The 20,000-nt window shown below is 41.2% G+C and overlaps 1 protein-coding gene across 1 annotated transcript in view; it reads right to left on the bottom strand.

Moving 5' to 3' along the window:
• arid3a (AT rich interactive domain 3A (BRIGHT-like)) overlaps positions 1-20,000 on the bottom strand; it is a 113,251-nt gene that overhangs the window by 88,966 nt on the left and 4,285 nt on the right. Inside the window, exon 2 of the mRNA XM_020931699.2 lies at positions 17,058-17,340. Within this exon, the coding sequence (XP_020787358.2) occupies positions 17,058-17,340 (283 nt within the window). The remainder of the gene's footprint in view (positions 1-17,057; positions 17,341-20,000) is intronic.

The raw sequence follows: 20,000 nt of genomic DNA on the forward strand, positions 1-20,000 counted from the left end.
CACACAACTAAACACACAATACACACACAATACACAACAAACACACAACTAACACACACAATACACACAACTAAACACACAATACACACAATACACAATAACACACAACTAAACACACACAATACACAATACACACAACTAAAACAACAACACAACACACAATACAACAACAACACAACTAAACACACAACACACACAATACACACAATACACACAACTAAACACACAACACACACAATACACACAATACACACAACTAAACACACACACAATACACACAAAACACACAATACATACAACTAAACACACAATACACACAACTAAACACACAATAAACACACACACACACACAATACACACAACTAAACACACAATACACACAACTAAACACACAATACACACAATACACACAACAACACACACACACAACACAATAACACACACAATACACACAACTAAACACACACACAATACACACAATACACACAACTAAACACACAATACACACAACTAAACACACAACTAAACACACACACACACACAATAACACACAATACACACACAACTAAACACACACAATACACACAACTAAACACACAAATACACACAACAACACACACAATACACAATACACACAACTAAACACACAATACACACAACTAAACACACAATACACACAATACACACAATACACACAACTAAACACACACAATACACACAATACACACAACTAAACACACACAATACACACAATTAAACACACACAATACACACAACTAAACACACACAATACACACAATTAAACACAACAACACACAATACACACAACTAAACACACACAACTAAACACACAACACACACAATACACACAACTAAACACACAACACACAAAACACACAATACACACATTACACTCACAACAAAACACTGGTCTCATTAAACACGGACTATTATTCAAAAATATTTTAACTTTCTATTGTTTTCTAATTAGAGGTGTAACGATATCCAAGTCTCTCGATACGATATCTTCACGTATGAACCTCACGGTACGATATTTATTGTGATATTTATTGTGATATTTATTGTGATATTTTTTGTGATATCTTGGGAAAGTTCATGATATGGTGGGAGGCTCATGATTCGGGATGTAACGATATCGAAATCTCTCGGGACAATATTTTCACGATATCGATCTCACGGTACGATATTTATTGCGATATTTTGTGGAGGCTGCGAAAAAAAACTGTTAATCCAAAAACTAAGACTTAAAAGTGTTTAGAAGTGTTAAGGTTGGTTCAGACCGCGGCGTTTACATGTCAGGTCTATGTGGACGTGTGTCTGGGGCGTCCTCTGTTTTTGCAGTGCGTCTTCGGGCGCGTCTTGAACGTTCAGGCGTCGACGCTCTAGACGTGTGTCCAGGGCGTTAAAAGTTGAAAATGCTGAACTTTTCACGTCAGATGCGACGCGTCGACCAATCAAGGACAAGTATCCAGAGACCTAATGCCATTATTATCTGGAAGAAAGAGAAAAGAACCGGAGCAAGAGCCACAAACATCAGCAGAGCATAAATATTTACGCCACAATCACCGAGCCGATCGTGAGGACTACACCAGAACTTGACCACTGTCATTAGTGGAGTATACATTATATATATGTCACAGTTGTTGAGCCGATGGCTCCGCTGATGGTTTTATGTAATAAAAACACTAAAATCTTTCAGCCTGGTTTGCCATTTTTTCGGAAAAAGACCGGGACCGGGCTCTTGTTTCCAGGGCAATGGACGCACAACAAGTATTTTTCTCCCGTTCGTCCGCGGCGTCCAAGATGCACATCGGGGGCGTCTGAACTCCAATGTAAAGACGTCCAGATAGAGGCGTCCAGGGCGTTTTTGATGGTCCAGTCCGAATAGACCATTATTTCTTCTTGTAGTCTGCAGTGAAATGGAACAAAGGATCATGGTCTATGTAGTTCCCTCTGTCTTTTTTTAACTATCGCTGCACCATAACTCTTCATTTAAACAAAGAGACTTGTAATTCGATATATTGTGATGGTCCATGATGTTGTTGTGAGAACTTTGACGACACGACATCATGATATTCCGGTTATTGTTGTGTCTCTAGTAGAACAGCCGCTCTTTAATGTACGTTGGATTCATCTACGGCTTTTCCACATGTAAAGAGATAAGTCGTTTATACTAATTGATGTATCGAGCGAGCATGTCGAGCGAGCATGTCGAGCGAGCATGTCGAGCGAGCATGTCGAGCGAGCATGTCGGGGGCACGCAGCGGCGCCGGGCCCAGATCCACGTGCTCCTGGATGTTCTTCCCTTTCCAGGCACGGTGGACATCTGCTGGAGTGAGCGCGCCCGGAGCGAGGTGTGCTGACACTGACGTTCCCGCAGCAGATGTATGGAGCTATGGGCGTCTCTCAAATGTCCCTGTGGAAATAGCAGAGGTGCGCAGGAGGCTCCGGCCCGGGCCCCCGATCCAGTGATCCGGCATAATTTGATATCGGGATAAGTGGATGTCCCTGATTGAGACGTGGTCAGCGCGAGGGGGGGACACGTGCCGCTCTCACCTTGGGCCGCGGGAACAGGGAGTGCCCACTGGATTTAGCTCGACCTTTGGGGGACAAGGCGCTGAGGACGGACACGCAATCCTCCAGGACAAACCTGATCTGGCTCTGTCCTCATACGAGTTTGATAGAGTTTGATGAGACGCTAATGTTAGAACGTGTTTTCCAAGGACGTCTGCGGTTTCATCGGAGCGGAGAATCTGTGTGTAAATCATTCAATCGCTTTTCAAAATAAAACTTAAAAAAAAAAAAGTGAAAAAACAATAATTTTCTTCATTGCTCATCTCCAAAATCCAAAATCAAAATGTAAAAACAGATAACAAGTTGTCTTTTTTTTTTTAGTTTTCGATTTTGTGTCTAAATGAATAATGGAAAAACCGGATAACGGCAGTTTCCCGTTTACGTGACTTAAACTGAGATGCCGGACTGAACCAGGACTAAACAAGGACTAAATCAGGTCTGTATCTGGTCTATTTTAAATCTAAACCAGGACTACTTCAGGTCTAAAGCAGATCTAAACCAGGACTAAACCCGGTCTAAACCAGGTCTAAACTAGGGCTAAACCATGACTACTTTGGGTCTAAACCAGGTCTAAATGAGGACTAAACTGGGATTATATCGGGTCTAATTCAGGTCTAAACCAGGACTAAACCAGGACTAAACCAGGATCATGTCGGGTCTATTTCAGGTCTAAACCAGGTCTAAACCAGGTCTAAACAAGATCTAAACCAAGACTAAACCAGGACTAATTCAGGTCTAAACCAGGACTCAACCAGGACTAAACAAGATCTAAACCAGGACTAAACAAGATCTAAACCAGGACTAAACCAGGACTACTTTGGGTCTAAACCAAGCTAAACCAGGATTAAACCAGGACTAAACCAAGTCTAAACTAGGGCTAAACCAGGACTATAACAGGACTAAACCAGGTCTAAACTAGGGCTAAACCAGTAGTACTTCAGGTCTAAACCAGGTCTAAACCAGGTCTAAACCAGGTCTAAACTAGGGCTAAACCAGGACTAAACCAGGACTAAACCAGGACTGAACCAGGTTTAAACTAGGGCTAAACCAGGACTAAACCAGGTCTAAACCAGGTCTAAACCAGGACTAAACCAGGAATAAACCAGGACTGAACCAGGACTACTTCAAGTCTAAACCAGGACTATTTCAGGACTAAACCAGGACTAAACTAGGACTATATTGGGTCTAAATGAAGTCTAAACAAGGTTTAAATAAGCTCTAAACAAGGTCTAAACTAGGACTAAACGAGGACTACTTCAGGTCTAAACCAGGTCTAAACCAGGACTAAACCAGGTCTAAACAAGATCTAAACCAAGACTAAACCAGGACTACTTCAGGTCTAAACCAGGACTCAACCAGGACTAAACAAGACCTAAACCAGGACTAAACAAGATCTAAACCAGGACTAAACCAGGACTACTTTGGGTCTAAACCAAGCTAAACCAGGATTAAACCAGGACTAAACCAAGTCTAAACTAGGGCTAAACCAGGACTAAACAGGACAACCAGGTCTAAAACTAGGGCTAAACCAGTCTAAACTCAGGTCTAACCAGGTCTAAACCAGGTCTACCAACTAAACCAGGACTAAACCAGGACTAAAACTAAACCAGGTTTAAACAGGTCTAAACCAGGTCTAAACCAGGTCTAAACCAGGACTAAACCAGGACTAAAACAGGAACTAACCAGGACTATATTCAGGACTAAACCAGGACTAAACTAGGACTATATTGGGTCTAAATGAAGTCTAAACAAGGTTTAAATAAGCTCTAAACAAGGTCTAAACTAGGACTAAACGAGGACTACTTCAGGTCTAAACCAGGTCTAAACTAGGACTAAACCAGGACTACTTCAGGACTAAACCAGAGGATCATAAATTGCATTTGTTTAGATAAAATCCCGTTTTAATCTTGTTTAAATTATTGTTTAATCAGTATCTGTTTTTAATATTTTTTTCAACCACATAAAACTAAAAACCGACCAAATAAATAAACGAAACCCACCGGTCTGAACTCGGTGACGTCACAAACGCAGAAAATCACACGGTGTCAGAGTGTGGAAGCCCGGCGAGGTCGAACGGTTCTTTTGGTTTAAGGCTAAAGATATCCTGAGTCACTGAATTCAGCCGTTCTTAAGCCCAAAATGACACACAGATAAATGCAGATAAAAGATGAGCCCCGTATTAAAGTGAAATCACGGCTCTGCCCATGTCATTATCAGACCCAGGGGATTAAACGGAGCGGGAGTGGCAGACATCGTGATTATATTGTGTTATCGTTCTCATCCAAGCGTATAATTAGTCGACTTAAAGAGACGCCAAGTTAGTACAGATGTTTTTCAGATACGCTGCGTTTGCGCGGGAGGTACGAGGGAAAAAAAAAGTGTAGAGTTTGTTGGTTCGGTTTTCAAAGTAAAAGCAAAAAAAAAAAAAAAAAAGAAAAAGAAAACGAAAACAAACAAAAAAACTATGATTTTCTTCGTTATTTGTCTCAAAAAGCAAAATGAAAAAATGGATAATGGTTTGTTTTTTTTAGTTTTTGAAACCAGGACTGAACCAGGACTAAAACAGATCTAAACCAGGACTAAAACAAGACTAAACCAGAACTAAACCAGGACTAAACTAGGTCTAAACCAGGACTAAAACAAGACTAAACCAGAACTAAACCAGGACTAAAACAGATCTAAGCCAGAACTAAAAGAGGACTGAACCATGTCTAAACCAGGACTAAACCAGGACTAAACCAGGACTAAACCAGGACTAAACCAGAAGGACTATACCAGGTCTGAACCAGGACTGAAGCAGGACTAAACCAGGTCTAAACCAGGACTGAAGCAGGACTAAACCAGGACTAAAACAGGACTAAACTAGGTCTAAATTAGGACTAAACCAGAAGGACTAAACCAGGTCTAAACCAGGACTGAAGCAGGACTAAACCAGGACTAAATCAGGACTAAAACAGGACTGAACTAGGTCTAAAACAGGTCTAAAACAGGTCTAAACCAGGACTAAACCAGGTCTAAACCAGGACTGAAGCAGGACTAAACCAGGACTAAACCAGGACTAAAACAGGACTAAACCAGGACTAAAACAGGTCTAAACCAGGACTGAACCAGAACTGAACCAAGACTGAAGCAGGACTAAACCAGAACTAAACCAGGACCAAAACAGGATTAAACCAGGACTGAAATAGGTTTAAAACAGGGCTAAAACGATTCATACTTCGATACACAGGCCACGATACGATACATATATCGGTACAGTACATTTTCGATTCAATGTGATATTTTTCAAATTGATTCGATACAGTTCAATAAAAAAATAAAGGCTTAATCATGTCTGAGATACTAAAAGCTTTTGTTAAACCTTTTCTTGTACAAAGTTCCTACGAAACACAAACATTTTAATCATCAAAACAGTGAAAATGTCAAATGTGTCGCATAAACGAGTTTCCTTCCACTGAACAAGCAACAAAACTGTAGCTGTAACAAAATAATTTAGTAAAATATACCAAAAAATACTCTTGGCGATATATCGATACAGCAGCCCATGATATCGATACTGTATCATCACATTACACGATGCGATATATCGTTATTTCGATATTTTTGCACATCCCTAGATCCAGAGTTTGTTTTTAGCTTCATATTTGTGTTGAATCATGCAGCTGACGGTTCCTTTTTCATTCCCGTTCCTTTTCAAACTCCATTTCCACAGAATTTGAAACATTAGTACTTTGATAATCCATAAAAGGACGTACGGTTTCTCTTCCCGTGTGACTGGGGTTAAAGAGAGTTACTGTTGTTCTGCCGTACAGTTTGAGGATGTGTGAAAAGTTTGAGAAGTACAGCGTGTTCAAACAGTTGTTCAAATAAAGGCTGCGCTCTCAGCACTTCTGCTCGTGTGGGAACAGAGAGAGACGACCTCCAGAGAGACGACCTCCAGAGAGACGACCTCCAGAGAGACGACCTCCAGAGAGACGACCTCCAGAGAACTGAACACCAGAGAGACAGAGACGACCTCCAGAGAGAGACAGAGAGACGACTCCAGAGAGACGACCTCCAGAGAGACGAACTCCAGAGAGAGACAGAGAGACGACTCCAGAGAGACAGAGAGACCTCCAGAGAGAGAGAGACGACCTCCAGAGAGACGACCTCCAGAGAGACGACTGAACACCAGAGAGACAGAGAGACGAACTCCAGAGAGAGACGAACTCCAGAGAGAGACTCCAGAGAGAACTCCAGAGAGACGACCTCCAGAGACGACCTCCAGAGAGACGACCTCCAGAGAGACGAACTCCAGAGAGACGACTCCAGAGAGACGAACTCCAGAGAGACGAACTCCAGAGAGACGACCTCCAGAGAGACGACCTCCAGAGAGACGAACTCCAGAGAGACGAACTCCAGAGAGAGGACCTCCAGAGAGACAGAGAGACCTCCAGAGAGACGACCTCCAGAGAGACGACCTCCAGAGAACTGAACACCAGAGAGAGAGAGAGAGACGAACTCCAGAGAGACAGAGACGACTCCAGAGAGAGACAGAGAACCTCCAGAGAGAGACGACCTCCAGAGAGACGACCTCCAGAGAACTGAACACCAGAGAGACGAACTCCAGAGAGACGAACTCCAGAGAGACGACCTCCAGAGAGACGACCTCCAGAGAGACGACCTCCAGAGAACTCCAGAGACGACTCCAGAGACGAGAGAGACGACCTCCAGAGAGAGACGACCTCCAGAGAGACGAGAGAGACGACCTCCAGAGAACTCCAGAGAGACACCAGAGAGACGAACTCCAGAGAGACGAACTCCAGAGAGACGAACTCCAGAGAACTGAACACCAGAGAGACGACACCAGAGAGAGACGAACTCCAGAGAGACGAACTCCAGAGAACTGAACACCAGAGAGACGACCTCCAGAGAGACGACCTCCAGAGAGACGACCTCCAGAGAGACGACCTCCAGAGAGACGACCTCCAGAGAGACGACCTCCAGAGAGCCAACATCCAAAAAACCCACATCCACAGAGCCAATTTCCACGTGTCCGACTCAAGACGGACCTCACTTCGGACTAGGGCTAAAGTGAATTTTCTTTACAGCACCTACATGTGTAGAACTGATCAGACTTTTAGAGCTAAATATAAAATGTGAACTCTTTCCACTCACTTTATGGTTTGGGATTATAGTTTTTGAACATTCAAAATTAGAGCCCGACCGATATATCGGCCAATATGGGCACCTGGAGACATATCGGCTATCGGCCGATATGCTCGCTGATATGGGCCGATATTTCACGTGGGCATGTTATACCTCGTTATAAAGTTTAGACTCTCTACATTCTGTTCATTTAATCCAATTTACAGACAGATAAATGTCCTCATATGTGGCTCCGCATCAGTATTTATCTGCGGTGTAATTTGTGTCTGTGTCCGTACTGTCCCTGAACACACCACAGAGTCACGTCACTTCACTCACGTGTGTTTGTTTACACCCGCAGCCGTGCGCAACACTGAGATTATTTTCTTTTTCGGACAATCGGTTTGAGTCTGGATTAAAAGGACATTTATTAGTTCAGACTTGTGATGTGGGAGGAGCCTGTGTGAGCGGTGAGTGTTGGAAATACATCGACTTTGAAGCTAGTTTAGGTTTTGTTAGCGGTTAGCTGCTGTAGCTCCCGCACATAAACAGACTGTTTTCTATTGGTCTATTGTAAAGTGACTATATTGGCCGTATATTTGTTACTGGACCTGCATTGATATGTAAATGAGCTGTGAATAGACGTGTGAATGATCCACATTTATGCATATAATTAACTACCGTGGTGCGCACGTTTTTATGGCTAAAGGCTAATAGCGATAGTTTATTTACTAGCTAGGAGTTATGGGTCGGTCGCGATCGAAGCGGCTCTTAGATTCGGCTCTTTGAAGTGAACAACGGGAGCATGTTTCTTATTGGGAGCCGTGTTTTCTCTTTTTCTCACTTTTTCTCTTCAAGCCGCATGTCGACCCGTAGTTTGACAGCAGCAGCGGCTGAAAACGAAACTTTCAGAAATCTGCGTGTGCATAGGATAAAAAAAAAGTGCATATTTGGCTGCAGTTCAGCATAAAATGAATAAACCAGGACTAATCTTGGGCTCGAGTGTAGGAGAAAGATAGAAATCGAGTCCCGACACTCAGTCCTGGTTCAGTTCTAGTTTAGTCCTGTTTTACACATGGTTTAAATCTGTTTTAGTCCTGGTTTAGTCCTTTTTCAGTCCTGGTTCAGTTCTGGTTTAGTCCTGCTTGCAACAAAACAATCTCAAGAGTCGCTTGGGAGCCGAAAGAGCCAGCTGCTTTAGTGAGCCGAGCCAAAAGAGCCGGTTCTCCAAAAAAAAAACAAAAAAAACTGGAATACCCATCACTAGTAGCTAGAATGTGATGCAAAAATGCCATTAGGCCAATTTACTGTCTGTAAATATGATGTAAAGAGTCAGAATAACAATAAATGTTGCCTAAATAAAACCTAACCTAAGTTTTTTAATCAATTCAAGATTTACAGTGAATTTTTACATCACTAAATATATCGGTGATTATATCGGCTATTGGCAGCTCCAACTCCCATTATATCGGTTTCATATCGGCCACAACAAAATCCATATCGGTCGGGCTCTATTCAAAATCCTGTCAGTGCATTTATCGTCGTCTCTTTTAAACTAAAGGCAAAGACGTTTGGAAATATTCCTCATGAGAACTTAACAGAACGCTGGAGTTGTGTGAAAGAGATTCTAAAATTCCATGACTTTCATTGAATTTACAAAATTCCATGACTTTTCCAGGATTTCCATGACCATGGGAACCCAAATAAGGTCAAAGGTCCATTTTGAGCTCAAATATTTTTCACATTCATTTTATTTTTCTTCATTATAGCAACAAGATGGCAAATTTTGGGAGTCCTGGTTCAGTCCTGGTTCAGTCCTGGTTCAGTCCTGGTTTAGTCCTGGTTCAGTCCTGGTTTAGTCCTGGTTTAGTCCTGTTTCAGTCCTGTTTCAGTCCTGTCTTAGTCCTGGTTCAGTCCCGTTTTAGTCCTGTTTCAGTCCTGGTTTAGTCGTAGTTTTTCATTTTGGTTTTGGAGACAAATAATGAAGAAAATCGTTGTTGTTTTCTTATTTTTAGTTTTATTTCGAAAAACGAATCACACGGATATTTTTACTTCCACTTTTCAAGAAGATAAATCCGTAATTCACGTGCCGCGGCTCGAGTCCGGCTTAATCCGACGTGTCAGTGAAGTTGTTTTTCTGCGCGCGGTCGTCTCACTGTGCCTCGCGGTTTCCATGGTTTCAAATGTAATTGCTAATGAATCATAATTACAGGAGAGTCTTTAAGCTGATAAACCGGCGAGCGCTGGCCAGGACTGAACCGGGACTGACTGGACCGGGACTGAAACCGGGACTGAACCGGGGCTAAAACAGGTCTAAAACGGGACTGAACGGGGCTAAAACAGGTCTAAAACGGGACTGAACCAGAATAAAACAGGATTAAAACAAGACTAAGCCAGGACTAAACTGGTCTCAGTCTTGGTCTAGGTCCTGGTCCTGACCTAAGTCCTGATCACACGACAGTCTACGCGGGCTCACCTCTGGGCCCGTATCAACACTCCTGTTTCAGTCCTTGTTTCAATTCTGGTTCTGTCCTGTTTTAGTCCTGTTTTAGTCTTGTTTAGTTTTAGTCTTGTTTTTAGTCCTGTTTTAGTCCCATTTTAGTCCTGGTTCAGTCCCGTTTTAGTCCTGTTTTAGTTTTGTTTTAGTCCCGTTTTAGTCCTGTTTTTGTCCTGGTTCAGTCCTTGTTTAGTCCTGGTTTAGTCCTGTTTCAGTCCTGTCTTAGTCCTGGTTCAGTCCAGTTTTAGTCTTGTTTTAGTCCTGTTTTTAGTCTTGTTTTAGTCCTGTTTAGTCCCATTTTAGTCCTGGTTCAGTCCCGTTTTAGTCCTGTTTTAGTTTTGTTTTAGTCCTGTTTCAGTCCTGTCTTAGTCCTGGTTCAGTCCAGTTTTAGTCTTGTTTTAGTCCTGGTTTTAGTCTTGTTTTAGTCCCATTTTACTCCTGGTTCAGTCCTCTTTTAATCCCGTTTCAGTCCTTGTTTAGTCGTAGCTTTTCATTTTGGTTTTGGAGACAAATAATGAAGAAAATCGTTGTTTTTTTCTTATTTTTATTGTTTTTATATTTCGAAAAATCGAATCACACAGATATTTTTACTTTCACTTTTCAAGAAGATAAATCCGTAATTCACGTGCCGCGGCTCGAGTCCGGCTTAATCCGACGTGTCAGTGAAGTTGTTTTTCTGCGCGCGGTCGTCTCACTGTGCCTCGCGGTTTCCATGGTTTCAAATGTAATTGCTAATGAATCATAATTACAGGAGAGTCTTTAAGCTGATAAGCCGGCGAGCGTTGGCCGAGCAGTGTGGAGGCGTGTGATTGGCTTAATGAGAAGCCCTTGTGTAACACGATGTCCCCGCGCAGATAGGCCGGGAGGACCGCGATTGTTCAACTGTCGCTCTCGCCGGATCAATCTGAGGCGCGCTGATAAAAGGGGAGCCACCGACGAGCGAGCGCCCGAGGGACCCACGGCGACCGCGAGCTGCACGACAACATCTGCGAGTCCAACAGACAGAGGAAGTCAAAGGATTCAGGGTAGAACCAACTGATTTTAGTAACGAAAAGAGGTTCATAAACACACTGACCTAAACCACGACTAAACCAGGACTAAAACAAGACTAAAACAAGACTAAAACAGGACTAAAACAGGACTAAAACAAGACTAAAACAGGACTAAAACAAGACTAAAACAAGACTAAAACAGACTAAAACAAGACTAAAACAGGACTAAAACAGGACTAAAACAAGACTAAAACAAGACTAAAACAAGACTAAAACAAGACTAAAACAAGACTAAAAACAAGACTAAAACAGACTAAAACAAGGACTAAAACAGGACTAAAAGACTAAAACAGACAAAAACAAGACTAAAACAGGACTAAAACAAGACTAAAACAAGACTAAAACAGGACTAAACCAGGACTAAACCAGGACTAAAACAGACTAAAGGACTAAAACAGGACTAAAACAAGACTAAAACAGGACTAAAAACACAGACTAAAACAGGACTAAACCAGGACTAAAACAGGACTAAAAAACAAGACTAAACAGGACTAAAACAGGACTAAAACAGGACTAAACAAGACTAAAAACAAGACTAAAACAGGACTAAAACAGGACTAAAACAGGACTAAAACAAGGACTAAAACAAGACTAAAAACACAAGACAAAACAAGACTAAACAGACTTAAACCAGGACTAAAACAGGACTGAACCAGAACTAAAACAAAGGACTAAAACAAGACTAAAACAAGACTCAAAACAGACTAAAACAGACTAAAACAGGACTAAAACAGGACTAAAACAAGACTAAAACAGGACTAAACAAACAGACAAACAAACAGGACAAACAAACAGGACTAAAACAGGACTAAAAACTAAAACAGGACTAAAACCAGGACTAAAAACAAGACTAAAAACAGACTAAAACAGAAGACTAAAACAGGACTAAAACCAGACTAAAAACAGGACTGAAACCAGGACTAAACCAGGACTAAACCAGGACTAAAAACAGGACTAAAACAAGACTTAAAACAGGACTAAAAAACTAAAACAGACTAAAACAAGACTAAAACAAGACTAAAACAGGACTAAAAAACAGGACTAAAACAAGACTAAAAACAAGACTAAAACAGGACTAAACCAGGACTAAAACCAGGACTAAAACAAGACTAAAACAGACTAAAACAGGACTGAACCAGGACTAAAACAGGACTGAACCAGGACTAAAAAGGACTGAACCAGCACTAAAAACAGGACTGAACCAGGACTAAACCAGGACTAAAACAGGACTAAAACAAGACTAAAACAAGACTAAAACAGGACTAAAACAGGACTAAACCAGGTCTAAAACAGGACTAAACTGGGACTAAAACAGGACTAAAACAGGACTGAACCAGGACTGAACCAGGACTGAACCACAGGTTGTGCACAGTGTCCAGGTTCACGAGCTGCAGTGAAATTATCTGGTTGAGTCCATTGTTCAGATCGATTTGTGTAATAACTATAATCATGATTCTAATGGGATAAACTGTACAGTACCACACTCACACGGTGCAGCGTCCAGAGCGTCCAGAACGTCCAGAGCGCAAAATTTTTATATTTTCTTTTTTTGTATTATTTTTGTATTTTTGTATTTTTTATTTTTGTATTTTTTGTATTTTTTATATTTTTGTATTTTTTGTATTTTTGTATTTTTTTTTTTTTTTGTATTTTTTTTTATTTTTTGTAATTTTGTATTTTTTTTTTTTTGTATTTTTTTATTTTTTTATTTTTTTGTATTTTTTTGTATTTTTTTTTTTCTGTTTTTTTTTTTTATAATTTTGTATTTTTTGTATTTTTTATTATTATTTTTGTATTTTTTTTTTCAGTCAAATGGTCAACATCTCAGTCCTCACATTGTGCTGAATCTCCGTCCACACACTCCTGCACTCCTCTTTCCTCCGCGATTCACAACAGGAAGCTCCAGACCCTCACTCTCTCTTTCTCTCTTTCCTCTCTCCCTCCCTCTTCCTCTCCTTCCTTTTCTCCCTCCCTCCCTCCCTCCCTCTCTCTCACATTCTTTGCCTTGTTTCTGTTTTTCATTCTTTCTTCTCTCCTCCCTACTCCGCCTTCTCTCCTTCTCTCCCCCCTCTCCCTCCTTCTCCTTCCTTCTCTTTTCTCTCTCCCTCCTTCTCTCCTTCTGCCCTTCTCCCTGTCTTTCCTCTCTCCCTCCTTCTCCCTCCCTCTTTCTCTCCTCTCTCTCTTTCTTTCTTTCCTCTCTCCCTCCTTCTCCCTCTCTCTTTCCTCTCTCTCTCTCCTTCTCCCTTCTTCTCTCCCTCTCCCTCCTTCTCCCTCTCTATCTCCTTCTCTCTTTCTCTCCTTCCTCTCCTCTCCTTTTCCCTCCTTCCCTCTCTTTCCTCTCCCTGTCTCTCTTTCCTATTTCCCTCCTTCTCTATTTCTCTTTCCTCTCTCCCACCTTCTCTCTCCTTCTGCTCTTGTCCTCTCTCCCTCCTTTTCTTTTTCTGTCTTTCTCCCTCTCTCTCTCTTCCCTCTCTCCCTCCTTTTCTCCTTCTTCCTCCCTCTCCGTCTCCCTCTCGCTCCTTCTCTTCCTCCCTCTCCTTCTCGCTTTCCTCTCTCCCGCATTCTCTCCCTTCTGTCTTTCTCTCTCTCTCTCTCTCTTTCCTCTCCCTCCTTCTCCCCTTACTCCCTCTCCTTTTCTCTTTCCTCCCTCCCTTCTCCTCTCCTTCTCTCTCTGTGCCATGTGTAGAAGTTATTCTTTCTCTTCTCTCCTTCTCCTTCCCTCTCTCCCTCTCTCCGTCCCTCCTTTTTCCTTTCCTTCCCTCCCTCCTTCTCTCTGTGCCATGTGTAGAAGTTATTCTTTCTCTTTTCTCCCTCCTTCTCTCCCTACTCCCTCTCCTTTTCTCTTTCCTCCCTCCCTCCTCCTCTCCTTCTCTCTCTGTGCCATGTGTAGAAGTTATCTTTCTCTTCTCTCCTTCTCCTTCCCTCTCTTCTCTCCCTCTCTCCTCCCTCCTTTTCCTTTCCTCCCTCCCTCCTTCTCTCTGAGCCATGTGTAGAAGTTATTCTTTCTCTCTTTCTCTCTCTCTCCGTCTGAGTGTTGGTGCAGCTCTGTCGGGGGGCAGCAGGTGTTCGCTCTGGGGCCCGGGTTTATTCGCCCGCGTCCTCCCCGGGGTGTGAACGACCGGGGCCCCCGCTCGGGCGTGAACGATCGGGCGGCGCTCGGGTTACGGCGCGGGCTGCTGAGAACGCGACACGCCGGCTTATCGGGCGCGCCGCCGCACACGTGACCCCGCCCCCCGCCGTAAACAACATTTTGACTTTATATTCGGCACTTAATGAGATAAAGGAGACGGGCTCTTGGGTTTCGGCCGCTCGTCTCCACCGCGTGTCTCTGCGCCTGTGTGGCCTCCGCCGTCGGTCACAAAGAGACGCTTAAAGGTCGACGTGACACTAAACGGACACTAAACGGACACTAAACGGACACTAAACGGAACTAAACGGACACTAAACGGACGCTGCTGAGATCTGAGACTCGTTTAAAGAAGAAATAATCAACACTTTGTTATTTTAAAGACTCATGTTACTCTGTTTTCTGCTCTGTCTTATGTCGTTTCCTCGTCAAAAACAGACCTCGACTTGTGTTTTGTTTCATTCACATGTTTCAGTGACTAAGCCAATGATGTTCATTTTGTCTTCTTATATACTTAAACTTCTTAGGTTCTTTTTAAAGACAATGCAGTAAAGTGTATTTACCTTGTTGACATGTTTCGGCTGAAGATGGCTTGCAGCTAGCAGCCGAAACAGGTCAACAAGGTAAATACACTTTACTGCATTGTCTTTAAAAAGAACCTAAGAAGTTTATGTTTCAGTGACTCTTTATTATTAGTCTGACTTCATCTCCAAAGCTCAAAATGCTCCGCTCCACCTTGTGATGTCATGAACAGAACTGGGGATCATTAAGAAGTTTAATTGCACTTCCAGTTGAAGCTTCCAACATTTTTTTTTTTCCCCCAATGATTTCACAATGTGTTGTTTATTTAATTTTATTTACACTTTTCTAATTAAATTTTTTTTTTTTATTTTTTTTATTTAAATGTATATGTATTTATTTTTATATACATATACATTTTTTATTAATTGTTAAATATACATTTTTATTTTTTAATGTTTATTTATTTTTTTTTTTCTAATTTTAGTTATTTTTTTTAAATAAATTTTTTAATATACAATTTTTATATTTATTTTTTATTTTATTATACTTTATTTTCATTTATTTATTTATTTATTCTTAATTTTAATTTTATTATGATTATTTTTTATTTTATTATAATTTATTTTTAATTTATTTATTCTTAATTTTAATTTTATTATTTAAATTTTATTTTTATGTATTTATTTATTTATTTATTGTATATAAACTGTAACTCGTGTAAATACTTCTAGCTGTGGTAAATCAATACACTATTCCATTCAACCATTGTAATCAAAACCTTTTTCTTTTCTTGTCGTGGGTCACACGGTGGGTCAGGTGACTGGACCTGGGCCTATTTATATCAGGTTTAGAACTGAAGCTTTCATATTTGAAGAAAGACTCGACCCGAAACGTCACATTGTGGTGCCATTGAAATAATAAAAATGTGGGAGCTTCATAGAACTGCAGTGTGGATCTCTTTCCTTTTTTTGTACTATTTTTCTCTTTGGATCCAGAACACAGTGGTAATTTTTGTTGGATGTGCACGTCTCTGTCCACCGGGATCATTAAGAAGTTGACGATACGATACACACCTCGATACACAGATCACGATACGATACAGAGAAACTTCAGTTCAATACAATATACTTCAAATCGATTTGATATGGTTCAATAAAAATAAAAGCTTAATCACCAAAAGTCTTCGTTAAATCACTTCTAGGGCAAAGTTCAAATGAAACACAAACATTTTAATCATCAAAACAGTGAAAATGTCAAATGTGTCACACAACACATTTCCTTCCTCTAAACAAGCAACAAAACTGTAGAGCAAAAAATACTCTTAGGGATATATCGATACAGTAGCCCGCGATACCGATACTGCATCATCACATTAAACGATACCATACATCAATATTGTAATTTTTTGCACACCCCTAAATAAAAGTCACCAAAAATAAGATATAAATAATAATAATGTATAAGCCCAGAGCAGCACAGACTCATGACACACGCAGAGAAACTTTCACTCAGCTTCAACTTTACTTCCACTGAATAAGCAACAAAACTGCAGTGCAGAAAAAAATGCTAAAAGACACCAAAAAATACTCGATATATGGCGACGTATCGATACAACAGCCCACGATATCGACTCTGTGTCACCAAATTTAGCATCACGACAATATCCTTATAAAGAGACTAAAACATGACAGACCCTCCAACAGAAAGTTACATAGTGCTCCTTTAAATGCATTCTACCACTATGTTTTCAGATTATTACTAATATTATTTAGGATTAGTCTTACTATCATGAAATATAGTAGATTTGCATGTAATTACCATAAATACATTTTTAGTTACCAAGTAATTTTTAAGCTATTAACATAAAATCCTGCCAGCAATATTCAATACATATTACAAAGTGCATTTTTAAGCCTATTTTCAACATAATCTGCTTTTGTTTTGAAGTTAAAGATACAAAAAGGCTCCTAATGCAGCTGCAACGGCGTGAACATTTCCATGCTGTAATTATGACGTAACACTCCCTTTTCACAGTCGGTGGTTTAAATACAGTGGCTTTGATGGGGCATGTACAGCCAAGAGTGCATGCCGATAACACAGCCTCAAAGAGCAGGCCAGGGGGGCATGAGGATCCTACCTGTCTGAACTGCTCCTCGTAGGTCCACTCGCCGTGGTCTTGCGCCCCCAGGTGGCTGTGCGTGGCGTGGGGGGGCAGGATGGCGACGCGGGCCTCTTGCTCCACGCTGGGCCGGGCCTTGAGCAGCTGGGCGTGGGGGTGGAGCTGGCGGTGGGGTAAAAGCAGGATGCCCTTCCCCGGGGTGACCGCCTCCTGGGCCGTGGGCAGACCCTCCTCGGCCAGGTCGTCGTCGAAGTCGTCCTCCATCTCCCCCTCGAAGTCGTCCTCGTCCCACTTCTGTTTACTGTCGGAGGGGAAGGAGAAGTGTGTTTAGACCAGGGGTGGGCAAACTTTCTGGCTCGCGGGCCACATAGGGTCCTAAAATTTGACTGAAGGGCCAGACAGAAGACAGGACATGACGTGTTAAGAGCCCGACTCCATTGCACTCGTATTTACACTCATGTAGGACGCGCACTATGCCCTACAACACAGGTGTCAAACATGCGGCCCAAGGGCCAGATCCGGCCCTCCAAGACCTTTAATCTGGCCCTCGGCTGATTTTCTACTAAAATATTTTAATTCTATTTTTTATTAAAATATAGTTAATTTTCTGTGGTGCTGAGCATATCAGTGTGTCCAGCGTCTCTGTACGTGGCCCCTCCCACCAGAGCAGCACAAATGAAGACTTGTCTCTTTCCAAACGCTCTTAAAGGACGATCGTTTTGACTGTTGACCGTGACACCCTCATCAGAAAAATGTCCAACATGAGAAAAGTGGAGCCGAGTGCAGGATTTTACAAGAAAAATTGACTTATTCCTATTTATACAAGTTAATGTTAAACAAGTTCCTGTTAAAACGTTGTGTTGAAATTGTATTTTTCTTAAAGTTTGAGGTCGTTCATAATATTATAATATTTTGTAAATGAAAGAGTTCATCAATTAAAAAAGATTTCTGTAATAGATTTGTGTTTCTCTGCAGAAATATTTGAACTTATTGTTATTTTTGGGGTTTATATGACATGAGTTTTCTGATCCGGCCCCTTTGGGATCAAAGTCGGTTGGATACGGCCCCCGGACCAAAATGAGTTTGACACTCCTGCCCTACAACTTTGACACATAAGATTCAGAACACGTGTAAAGTGATTAGAGCTGCTCCACTGCACACCACAGGCAAACATGAATCGTGACATCATCTCATTGAAAAACAGATCCCACGCCACAAAGTTACACACATACACATCCACACATACAGTAGAACCAAACTCTTACGATGTTACATGCATTAAAACTTCTAACACAGCATCTTTAAGTCTTTTGTCTTTGCTGTTTACTCACTCAAATTGGAAACAGTGCAGCGTTATGTCTTGAACACTTCTACCTCACTCATGGTCCAAATACGCTGCCCAAAAATGACTCCTGTAAAACACTTTCCCGTAAAGCACTGCAGCCAACATAATACGCCGCACCTCAATGTATATATAGTGCGCCATCTACTGGGAAATGCCGGAAATGCAGGAAAAATAAAACATCAACAAGGTTTATTATTGTAATTTATTCCAGTTCGGCGGCTGGATTAAAAGGTTTAAAGGGCCGCAGTTTGCCCACCCCTGGTTTAGACTTATCGATCAACAGAACGCAGGATCCAGTGTGAAAAATTCAACACTACTGGACAAATCAAAAGTCAAAATGTGAAAAAGCTCTGCACAACATCCACGAACAAAAAGAAGAGTAAACAAAAGAGTAGTGGAATGACCCAGTAAACTTCTAGGTCACTACTGAGGGACCTAAATATATTCTGAAGTTTTCTAATAAACGTTTATAAAGTAAGTAGAAGCTCTTGTTTGTGTAAACCTGGGGTGGACAGTTCTTTTTTCAAATCTAAGCATTTACAGAGGTGCACTTTTGCGGCTCTGGGCTCATGTTATGTCAGAGATATTATATTATATTATTATTATTACTCAGTGTCCGTTCAGTTTACAGTGTGGAGCATGATATATACAGTAGTATAATGGACCCAACAGTCTGGTCATGATCTGTAGAACCAAAGAAGATAAGAACAAGAGATCCTGACTTTTGTCTGTCAAATGTTGTATTGACTTTTATAACAAAAATTAAATATCTCAGGCCTGTCACTGTGGACAGGGCAGATGATGATGATATAAACAGACAGAGTAGGACGCTCTGCTCTCATGTGCATGTTTGGCTTTTGTACAAATGATTAATTCATTCATCATTGTATTTATAGAGGCTTTGCACCGTCACGTGACCCTATAGCAACGGTACCTACGCCGCCATGACACCGGGCACGATATGTCATTGACTTCAGCAGCATCGGAGAAACATGGGCAGGTTTTGTTGTATATTTAGTTGTTCTTGACGCTCTGAAAGGGATAAAATGATTCGATTCTTCACTGTTCCTCTGGAAATGACTCATCAGGATCAAACAAGGGAATTATCTGAAAAAAAAACGTGAATTATGTCTAGAGAACATAAACCGCGAAGAGATTTCCAATGGTACCATCAAGACACACTCACGTCACTTTCATCAAGGTATTTGCTATTTAAATTGTTTCATAGTTTATTTAATGAGAGAAGCACATTTACTGAACTAAAATGTAAAAAGAAAACATTTGCAGTGTGAGTGGCAGTAGAAACTGTATCTTCCAGCGCACATATAAACATGTCACTCGTCGTAGGACCCATGTTTTCTTTATTGTCTTGCTTATCCACAACTATGTCTTCTAGAATTAATTGTTTTTTGTGAGTGGATCTTTCTAACGTTCGCGAGGATCTTTTCATGGTCGATTCTTTCGAGGTTCGGCTCACAGACTCTTCGACTCGTGCGTCATGTTGATCACAGGAGCCCAGTGTGGGTTCGTTGAATCGTAAACTAGTGCGAGTTTTCCTGGATAAATTAATGAAATTTTAGTTCAGTAAATGTGCTTCTTTCATTAAATAAACTATG

Source organism: Boleophthalmus pectinirostris, unplaced genomic scaffold, assembly GCF_026225935.1.
Source record: "Boleophthalmus pectinirostris isolate CB_2022bp ecotype Guang Dong unplaced genomic scaffold, ASM2622593v1 HiC_scaffold_7, whole genome shotgun sequence".
NCBI lineage: Eukaryota > Metazoa > Chordata > Actinopteri > Gobiiformes > Gobiidae > Boleophthalmus > Boleophthalmus pectinirostris.